This window comes from Monopterus albus, unplaced genomic scaffold (assembly GCF_001952655.1).
Source record: "Monopterus albus unplaced genomic scaffold, M_albus_1.0 scaffold46.1, whole genome shotgun sequence".
Taxonomy (NCBI): Eukaryota; Metazoa; Chordata; class Actinopteri; order Synbranchiformes; family Synbranchidae; genus Monopterus; species Monopterus albus.
This window is the reverse complement of record NW_018127926.1, coordinates 123,919-134,250: the sequence shown is the minus strand read 5'-3', so window position 1 is coordinate 134,250 and position 10,332 is coordinate 123,919. Positions and strand designations below refer to the sequence as shown.

General features: G+C 41.6%; 3 protein-coding genes across 6 annotated transcripts in view; 1 reads left to right on the top strand and 2 right to left on the bottom strand.

The window, feature by feature from the left end:
- agfg1a (ArfGAP with FG repeats 1a) overlaps nucleotides 1-3,947 on the top strand; it is a 20,959-nt gene extending 17,012 nt beyond the window's left edge. Inside the window, exons 9-14 of the mRNA XM_020600453.1 lie at nucleotides 1-146; nucleotides 604-683; nucleotides 928-1,017; nucleotides 2,422-2,574; nucleotides 2,877-2,971; nucleotides 3,175-3,947. Of these exons, the coding sequence (XP_020456109.1) occupies nucleotides 1-146; nucleotides 604-683; nucleotides 928-1,017; nucleotides 2,422-2,574; nucleotides 2,877-2,971; nucleotides 3,175-3,234 (624 nt within the window). The 3' untranslated portion in view covers nucleotides 3,235-3,947. The remainder of the gene's footprint in view (nucleotides 147-603; nucleotides 684-927; nucleotides 1,018-2,421; nucleotides 2,575-2,876; nucleotides 2,972-3,174) is intronic.
- An 86-nt stretch (nucleotides 3,948-4,033) lies between these two features.
- On the bottom strand, nucleotides 4,034-8,410 carry slc19a3a (solute carrier family 19 member 3a). The gene is made up of 8 exons (XM_020600324.1): nucleotides 8,346-8,410; nucleotides 7,032-7,338; nucleotides 6,488-6,723; nucleotides 5,828-6,377; nucleotides 5,390-5,468; nucleotides 4,647-4,839; nucleotides 4,412-4,553; nucleotides 4,034-4,321 (listed from the first exon to the last, which is right to left on the bottom strand). Exons 2-8 carry the CDS (start codon nucleotides 7,176-7,178, stop codon nucleotides 4,172-4,174), a joined length of 1,497 nt encoding a protein of 498 aa, XP_020455980.1. The 5' UTR covers nucleotides 7,179-7,338; nucleotides 8,346-8,410; the 3' UTR covers nucleotides 4,034-4,171.
- Nucleotides 8,411-8,843: 433 nt separating this feature from the next.
- The window catches only part of slc19a3b (solute carrier family 19 member 3b), a 5,657-nt gene continuing 4,168 nt past the window's right edge, over nucleotides 8,844-10,332 (bottom strand). For all 4 annotated transcript variants that reach the window (XM_020600327.1, XM_020600326.1, XM_020600325.1 and 1 more), the window contains 3 exons: nucleotides 9,827-10,019; nucleotides 9,595-9,736; nucleotides 8,844-9,377 (listed from right to left, as the gene is read on the bottom strand). In XM_020600327.1, the coding sequence (XP_020455983.1) occupies nucleotides 9,228-9,377; nucleotides 9,595-9,736; nucleotides 9,827-10,019 (485 nt within the window). In that variant the 3' untranslated portion in view covers nucleotides 8,844-9,227. The remainder of the gene's footprint in view (nucleotides 9,378-9,594; nucleotides 9,737-9,826; nucleotides 10,020-10,332) is intronic.

Genomic DNA, 10,332 nt, shown 5'->3' with positions numbered 1-10,332 from the left:
GCGGCAGGAGTAGGTGGTTTGCTTCAGAAGCAACCTGCAGTGCCACTAGGGGGGGACCGCTATGCTGCTCTAGCTGAGCTTGATACCGTCTTTAGTTCCTCAGTCCCTGCCACAAGTGTTTACAACACCCCCAGCACCTCACAAGGGTGAGACACTCAGCTAAACACCTACACAAGCCCCTTGCTATGGTGGAGTCCCCAAGTCTCAATCTGTAACTAAATACAGTTTTGTTAATTGTATTAGTATAAGTTGATTCACATTATTCAAGACAAGGTTTAGGTCTCACAGAAATGTTCATTTGAGTTTTATGAAGGAAATATCTTTTTAGCTACTAATACACATTGTAAGCCACAGCTTTCTGGTTATTTAGTTTAGTGAAAATGTTTGAGGACAAATCATTCACAGGGTTGTTGTAAAATAGTGCCACAGTTAGAATACAATCACAACTGTCTGATAGTTTTCACCAGTGAAGTTATTTTTATTTAACCTGACCTGCAGACATGCAGTGATCACACTCCCTAATATACAGTATTATTCAGTGGTTTCTGGCCTTTTAATTTTCATGGCTTACTTGACAAGCCTATGTGTGTTTTTTCACTGTAGGGTTGTGTTTGGCTCAGAGACTGGGGTGTCAACAGCACAAGCACAGCAGCCCCTGCCTGGCATGCCTCAAGGTTTTGTAGGTGAGTGAACCCTATGGGTTGTTTTCTGGTGGTTTGTGCTAGTTGACCTTGAACTTGGCAATGATTTGGAAAGTAAAGCAATGTTGGAAACGAGGGACAATCTCAGGATGAGGTACAGTTTATAAATGTATTATATCCTCAGTGAATGACTGTTTAGGTTTATAACCCATTTAGGTAATGCACTTTATTGTTCTGTTTCTTACTCTGTACTTATGTTTGGTGACTTGATACCCCTCTTGAACAGTTCAGTCAACTAATCCATTTGTAGCTGCCTCAGCTCCCACCAACCCATTCCAGAGCAATGGCAGAACAGCAAATGTGGCGGCAGCAGCAGGTGTGTTTATGTACATGTTTGTGTGTGTCTATGAATATGTAGCACATGAAGCACACCTTCAAATCAACGTACTCCAAATAGTGCAGATTAAAACCATTTTATGTAGAAAAAAATGCAGGTGTTACATTATTGCTTAGTCTTTTTTTTTTTTTTTTTTTTTTTTTTTTTTCCACAAAGTGGGAACCTTTGCTCAGACTGCCTCACCACAGTCCAGTGTCAAACAAAGAAACAAACAATCAGGGAAGCAGGAGAGAAAATTCTAAATTCTGAATAACAGCTCGTTCAGTGTAGAAATGGCCAGAGTAGTGTTGCCATTTACTGCTGTGTGCAAGAGAGATAAAAGATGCAGTGAGGTGCAGGAATGGAGAATGAGTTGTCTGTCTGATTGCTCCTGCCATGCTGGACAGGCTTAATGAGGGTTCTTCATATGCAGGGTTACCCTCCCACCTTTGGTAGGTTCCCTTGTGTTCTCTGCTTCCCTTTCACTGTCCTGCACCTTGCTTTGTTAGTATCTTCTTGTTCCTGTTGCAAATCTATCCAGAAAATGTCGGCAGATGTAAGCATAGTGGCGTGAGTCAAGAATAGGGGTGTGGCAAAATTTAAACATTTAAGAATTATTTCGCTGTTCACATCATCCCCTGCACATTAGCGCACACAGTTGTCAAAACATGTCAAGCCCTCAAACTGTTAGAAATTCCCTGTACATAAATTTAGTGGCTTCAGAAAGGATCTCTCAATGCTCTGTTTTCTTTAAACCCACATCTTACAATCACTCTGTCAGTGCATAAGAATGGTACATTTGTAGATGGATGGACTTCCTGTTCTGACCCGCTTTAAATCAGAGAATAGAGAATCAAACATTACAAAACTTTTTCCTCAGGCTTGTCTCAAGACAACCTTATTTGAAATTTGCACGTTTAAACTACAACTTCACACACTGAGATTCTTATAGAACACTGCTGTGGGTTACAGAATCGCATGGCCAGATGTTCTCCTACTAAAGGAACCTGCTGCATGGTGTAATTGATGTTTGTTTTACAGTTCCTAGTTATTTCTTTGTGTTCTTGTTTACTGTTCTGTGATCCCTAATTGTTCATCCTCTTTAAGTTTACTACAGTGCTTTTTAAAAACTGCTGACATTAATAGCCTGTTAGTACATGTATTTACACCTTTTGTTTTATGTTGTGTGCCAGCTTCTGTGTAATCTAAGATTTTAAAGTCCTTTGTGTGTGTGTGTGTGTGTGTGTGTGTGCGCACTGAAATTCACATCATGATTTTAAATAAAAAGAAGCAATAGGCATATGCTTTCACACCACTTTTGTGCCTATGCCATTGTATGCCATTGGGTTTAGTTGAGTTTTATATAGGGTTCTTTAACCAGTTGTTGCCTGACTATGTTAACAGCATCATTTGGCACAGGCTCCATGAGTATGCCAGCTGGATTTGGGAATGCTGCTGCCTACAACCTTCCAACCAGCTTTAGTGGAACCTTCCAGCAACCCTTTCCTGGCCAGGCTCCTTTCCCTCAGCCTCAGGCATATCCTCAGCAACCCAATGGTGCGTGTCTTTGTGTAGATCAATACAGTTTAGGCTTCTCTGCATTAATAACCAAGCTGACATTCAGCCGTATGTGTGCAGCCAACTGAGTAGTTGTGCCATTGTTGCATTTACTATAAATTCCTTAAAGAATGTCACTTTGGATTTAGGCTATTCTATTCTGGTGTGGTATTAGATTTGAACCTGAGTAAAGATGTCTTATTTGGTGTGTTGTTGCTGTAATTCATTTTTGGGGTGGGTGGATATTCCATTACATGTCCTTAATGACAGTCTCTGATGACAACGTGCATGTTTTTTTTTAGGTGGAGGGTTTCCAGCCTTTGGACAGGCCAAGCCTTTTGTGACTCCTTTTGGCCAGGCAATGGCTGGACCCATGGTCTCAAGCAACCCTTTCCTGGTGAGTAAGAGGGAGACATGGCCTCATTTCCTGTGTAAGAATTAGTTTTACACAGAGGAGTGAAGGGGTTTGCAGTCTCATGAGCCAAAATTATTGTTGGGTCAAAGCCAGACATGATCATTCTGTGTTCTTAACCTGATTTTCACCACATGAATAGGAATTAGTAATAAATCCTTCTCTGCATCCCTTTTTTTGCTTCTTAGGGTGCAGGTCCATCTGCACAGTATCCGGCAGGAAGCTCTTCAACAAATCCCTTCTTATAGCGATCCATCCAGTCACCTGCACTACAGGGTCAACAACTGCCGCGCCTGCACCTATTGCACTGTCTCATTTCACAAGTAGCTTTAAAAACACATTGTTTGTAAGGATGTGCATTTTCTATCGCAGTTTGTCACAAATGGAACAATATGACAGACAGTCACACCGACACTGTCTATGGCTACACCACACAGTGATGGTGTGTGCAGAGGGAGAGGTTGATCCACTCTTCTCTATTTAACCTGTGAACTGGCCTGGCCTCCACTGAGCCACAATGCATAATCAAACTGGCTGAAAACTAAGTTATTGTATACAGTGTATTCCATTCATTATGCTGCAGTTCTGTACATATTTTTCCTTTAAGAAATTAGCTCTTTGTGTATATCAGTATTTGCATCTAACACAAGATTTATTGAGACAGGACTGTTGCTTGGAAACGCTAATGGGTACTGCCAGTTACTGTATTTGTAAAGAATCTGACTGTTTATTTGTGCAAGAACCTCTTAGATAAACTGCTCTCGCTAAAGAAAAAAGAATGTATAATCTGTTGTTGAGAGATGAAAATCAGGGACGGGCAGAGGACTTGTTTCTCTGCTATCCCCTGGCCTGCTGACAGAAGCCCTGACGTAAAATCAACCACATCCATGTGTGGGCAACAGGAATGACTGAACTGAAAACCACTTACATTGGGTATTAGAGAATCTTAAGTTAATATGTAAATATACATACAGTATGTATATATATATATATATATATATTAAAATTAATTTTAAGTAAGAAGAAATGACCAAACCATTCATTCCTGTTTTTTAAAAATCCATTTATATCCATGGTGTTAGTCAGTAATTTGAAGGTTTTTCTGCTTTTAAACCGGCGTGTGGCCACAATGGGAATCAAAGGCACATGTGATTATCTCAGTTTCCAGTGCAAAATTCCATATATTCAGAATCTGTCCTCATCAACGCCTGGAGATTCATTTTTGTCTGGTGGGGTCGTCTCTGTTTTGCTCCTCTGTACTCTCCAAATGGTGAAGAGTCCTCGAAGTGAAAAAACAACGGCGATGACTGAGAAGTAGCTGGCATATACGATGAACTGCAAAAGAGCACACAGTTAATGAGTTTCTAACTGTGATAAGTGGGCTAATAAACGCCTCTGCACATAATTTCTGATCAGATAGCCTACCTGAGGAATGATGGCCAGGCCCAGTCCTCCACTGTCAACCACAACGGAAGTGATAATCGTCTGTAGAACCAACGCGCCAAAGGTGTTCATTCCAAAGACCAGTGCATATCTGTCCAATGACAGGTCAGCTGCAATCTGGTACCTGAGAGAAGTATTTTATTTGTTGAGTATTTTATTGTTCTTTTTCATGGGGTAAAACACAACCTCTTATTATTATATGACATAACAAACTTACATGGCTATTGTTATTAACAGCATGTATAGGCTCTTGAAAATGACGTAACCAGTGTAGCAGACCCAGATGTTGCTGACGAAGCTCATGAGGAAGAGTGCTGCTGCCCCGAGTCCAGAGAAACCACCCAGAGCCAGCTCTCCCCACTGTTCCCATCTCACCTCAGTGAAGCCTATACCATAGGCTGTAGCTGCACCTGCAGAACATATTGATTTAGGATCGGTGTAGCAGAGATAACTGAATAAGCACCCAGAATACCAGTTTGATTATCTGTCACCCAAAGCTGTCATGTCATTTGCCTTTTTAAGTAGTTACTGTATATACCTAAAGTTGGTGGAATAGCATTCCATGTAGTGGCTGTAACGATGGGGCAATTAACATTATAGGCCAGAGATGGTCAATCCTGTTCCTTAAGGATTGACCATCTGCCATGCTACCCTGCTTGTTTTCCAACTATCCCTACCCTACCCACTGCTAATTACCTGGATCAGGTGTGTTCTGTCAGTCAGAAGCTGGAAGGTACCATTTTAGATGAAGGTGGAGTGAGGAAAGAAAGTGAATTGGCATCTTCCAGCTTCTGATTGAATGGTCACACCTGATCCAGGTAATCAGCAGTGGGTAGGGCAAGAATAGTTGGAAAACAAGCAGGTCAGTGGCCCTTAAGAATTGCCCACCCCTGCTATAGACTTTATTTGTTTCTGTTTTTCATTTCCTAGCCAGTATTTTGTAATGTAAACGTTACTTACCGAACAAGTTGGACACCGCTTCTACTCCTCCATTGTAAATACTGAAGTTCTGAGAAGGCTGCACATGCTCCCACAGCACCTGAAGGATATAGTGCAGTGATTTGAATATACTAATCACACACACAAAGTGTAACCCTAGTGACGGTGTGATTTGTGTTTTAACATTCCGGCCTATTAGTTGACAGCAACTTAAATCTTGCTGGAAATCAAGTAACGTGTTATCACTAATCTCTTCTTCATGGCTGGTGAGTTTCATCCATGATTAATGAGCCAAAGAAAAGTTGTTTTAATTAAGACACTTAATGGTGTGAACTGGAAGGAGTGGCACAGTATGATGTGCTTCAAACTCACTTGGTGATTTAGATTGGTGCAATCAGATTTTCAAAATAGCATGCCTTTAATTTTCACTTTTTTGTTGAAACTGCCTTGACACCTGACCTGCACATAGTTGATAGTCTGGTTGTAGCCACAGGTGGCCATTGCCCACCACAGGGACCAATAGAGCAGCTGTCTGGAGGAATAGCAGTGGCAGAAGTCCCTCCACAGCCGGAGGAGAACTTTGCTGCAGCTCTCTGCACCAACAGTCTCTGCGGTGTCCTCGGCCTTAGGCTCCTTTTCTCCCACTCCTTTTGCTTCTTCTTTCTTTGCTTCTCCTCCTTTCTCCACCTTTTCATCTCTCATTTCTTCCAAGGATACCATTGAGCTACTTGTGTGTTCTGTTGCGTCCACAGTCCTGTCTTCCTCTGCTGAATTGTTTTGTCCAGTATGTCTGCGATGAAAGAACATGCTCTGATCTGGCATTGGCAGGAGGATTGAAGCAAGGAGAGCAATAGCGATAAGAACCAGAGTAAACACCATGATGCTGTTGTAGGACATGAGGCTGAAGCTGACAAGGAGCTGGCCCAGCACCGAGCCCACTGTGTACCCCAGGAGCTGGGCACTGCGGCTGTAAGAGGTGGCCTTGCGGTATCTCTTCAGATCTACCACGCTGTAATAAACATCACAGTTAAAATGCCGTGTAGTGCTAACAATGTGACATCCAAAACTCTGACACCTGCATTTACTGGTGCCTCGCTGTGCCTTTTTATGGTACACAACCTGTAAATGTAGGAGAAATAGGCCACCTCGCTGGCTGTTACCACCCCGTAGAAGAACTGCGTGGCCTGCATGGCTGGCACACTTTTTGTCCAGAGCAGCAGTGAGGAGGTGATGAAGAGCATAACGCACTGGAACACCACCACAGGCTTGTAACGTAGCCAGTCAGTCAGCAGAAACACTAGCACCAGCACAGACAGGTAGGAGTATGTCCACACTGGGAAAATCTGATTATTAACCTGAGGAGGAAATGTGTAGTAAATGCTAGAGCCACTGCATGTAAGACAGGAACTATACTGCATCATAGCAATAAATCAAAGGTTTTATAGTCATTAGTGAAGATTTACCACTCATTGTAATATTTCTTACTCATTTAATCGGTAAATTTAAATATTTGCAAATACAAAATTAAGAACATAGGGCATTTTAGTTTTTTATTTTTATTTTATGTGTGTATCTGGCACCACACTGACAAAACAAATGGTCATATATTTACTTGCTTTCTGTTTTTCTGATTCATTTAGTAATTTGTCTTGTGCTTTTGTACCTGCTGTGTTGTCAGATTCTTGTCTGGTCCCGTCATGTATGGGATGAGGAAAGGCTCCAGGGGTTTAACTGTGCTGAAGAATCCGTAGGTGCACAGTAGAGTGGTGGGATACCTCCAGTCTGACCTCCACCTCTTTACTGCCTCCATCTTCTGTTTTTCTGCTCTTCTCAGGTGTGTGTGTGTGTGTTCGTTCCGCGGCGTGCAGCTCTTTCTGCCTTGCCTCGTTTCCCACAAGGAAATGTGTTGAGCTCAGTTTGGTCAATCAACAACCCGGTCAAAGAGCATTACAACATAGGTGATGGTTTAGCTGAGCAAATTAAACAAGGAAACAGACAAAGTTAAAGACTTTATGAAGTGGATATACAGTATATTAAAGTAGTCGCACCACTTCACCTTGTGCACACTTCATTGTGCTGTAGATTTAATGTTAAATGGACTGAACTTCATTAATAACTGCAGCTTTATCATGCTGTTTGATTTCCTCTTTACTTCTACAACTTGTTATAGCTACAAGAATCTAGAGGAGACCGGGTATTGTTGTAACATGGGTAGAGTTCCTCCAGTTAGGAATAAGATGGGAGACTTATGATCATTTTGGCGTTTAGCCATGTCTCCTCCAATCCCACATGAAGGTTGTCAGGGTTGGAAACGGCTCCATGCAGATTCTATAAAGCCAAAATTGATTTTGAGGTAATAAAGTAACTTTTACGACCTAGACTATATTTTGTTTAGTGCTTATACTATTTCAGACAAAATCATATGACTTAGATTAAATTCTAGCTCCTCCTGGCAAAATGTGACTCATTTTTCCCTTGCTAATTTCAAAGTACTATGCCAATGCAACTTGTGAGCAAGGAAAACTCCAAATGTCTATGGCACTGGTCAGTCCTTATAACACTATGGTCACCTCGGCCAGAACACCACTTAAGGCCCATACATTCCCAGAATGAATCAGGTGCTTGAAGTTGTAGTTAACGATCCTTTAAAACAATTTTCATACAAAGATTACATTTGGGTGTGGTTTTCCTGCAAATAATATAGATACAAATACAATGAATAAGGATTTAAGATATATGCATCTTATAGGCACATTACCGTGGGCATAAGTATAATACATATTAACGTAAGGCTGGATGAGCAAAGTATACAGAGATCTGTTATTTATAAACTAATTCGAAATTAAGTTACGACACATGCTTAAGGAACACGAAAGGATGTGCGTAGCGAGAATAACAAAGTTAGCGACGTGCACTATTAATGAACACTTTACCAGCTATCACATACACCCGCTTCCCCGTAACTGATAATACTTACATAGTATTAACGCACGACCACATATCTCCATCACTAAGCAGACAAGCACCACTCGACACTCATACTACACACCCAGTAGAAGTGACGTCAGTAGGCTGCTTCATGCTTCAACTTAAAGGTCCCTGACCTAGGAAAGTAACCACTACAGTATAAACTTTTGGGACTTTTTTTACACAACTAGTTAAACAATGGCTGACAGGGCTGGGGTGAGTTGTAATACATCGTTACATCCATCCCGTTACATACAACTAAACACTTTGTTAATTTTAATGATTTTACAGAACACCTAGGTAGTGGAAAATAAAGAGTCACATAGGTGTGGCTACTAATGTTTTTAAAAAAGCCAAAAGAAGTGTGGGTAAAATGTGTGCTGAGTAGTCTCTGCCCCCACGCACACACTTGCACCACAGTACACAGTACACAGTGTTACCAGTGTTCCTACAAGCACACTGAGTCAAAGTGAATCTGAGATATGGTCAGTCACAGAAAGAGACATTTGTCTGGATTGCTCTTTTATTTTGCAACATAACTGGCTTTTGCTTTTATCCAGGTGTTACAACTTACCACAGCATGTGTTACAGCAACTCATGAGGTCTGTGATATTCTTGCAGACATCTGAATTGGTGGCATTTGTCATAAAGAAATGTGGATACCTTGTATACAAGTTTGAGAACTATAGCTCAAAAATTCAGTGAGTTACAGGCACTGAAGCAAAGTGTTCTAACCATACCGGCTCTCCTCTAATTTGGAAAACATTTATGGGTTCAGTCTGAAGGCCATTGTAGTGTTCATGTTGTATGATTATTTTATTCCCCATAAACAAATGACACAGTTGCATGGCCATTTGGTATCATCCGGACTTGAACAGTTTGTTCTCCTTGGTTAGAAACGTTCAGTGGCGATCACTTCCACACTGGACTCTTGCCTGGTTTCTTTCTGCTCAGCACTGTGACAGTTTACGGAGGCGGTGTAAGCCCCTCGAATCAGGAAGAGCAGTGAGATGACGGCATAGTAACTGCCGTAGATGATGAACTGCAGAGAGAGGCTTCTGTCATCCACAACGTTATTATTTCAGTCATGCCAAGGATCTATGTACATCAAACATGCAGCAGTGAATGATCACCACTAGGTGTCACCCTGTCCTCACATTTAACAGTAAGCTTAACTACATTCACCCAAAGAATGTCTATTAAATCAGTGTTCTGCCATGACAATATAGAAGTAAGATGTGTATAATGTACCAATGTACCTGAGTCACAATGTCCAGTCCCAGTGCAGCTTCATCAACAAAAATGATGGTAATGATGGTCTGCAGTGAGAGGGCTACAAAAGTGTTGATCCCGAATGTCAGAGCGTAGCACTCCGTGGAAAGGTTAGATGCAATCTGAAAACTTAAAGTACAAAGGAGGCACTGATGAGAAAAAGCTACAATAGAACTGCACAAAAATGGCTTCGATGGAGACGTTTTACAGTGAACTTACGCTGTGATGGTGATGAGAAACATGTAGCAGGATTTGAATATGGCATAACCAGCATAGCATGCCCAGATACTGCTGGTGAACGCCATCAGAAACACAGCGCCTGCCCCTATGGCTGAGAACAGCCCTAATGCCAGCTCTCCCCATACGGCCCAGGTCACCTTGATGTGGCCCACGGAGAAGGCTGCTACAGCACCTGACGAGAAAACGCATCGATTTAATATGTAGTTCTAGTGGACAGCACCTCCACTCTGCCTGTGCGTCCGTGTTGTGATTCGTTCATTAATCCTAACAATAATATTTCTTTCCTTGAACTCTGGTATAATGGGGAATTTGACCTCTAAACAAAACCGTTTGCACACACATACCTTTCCTGGCTCTATCTCCCTATTACGATGAGTCACTTTCACCCAGCTCCTGGAATCAGTTATCAGCAATAATCAGAGAACCCATTACCTTATAATTCTATTTTCTTAATTGAAGCAATTACTTGTCTTCTTCTCCTGCTG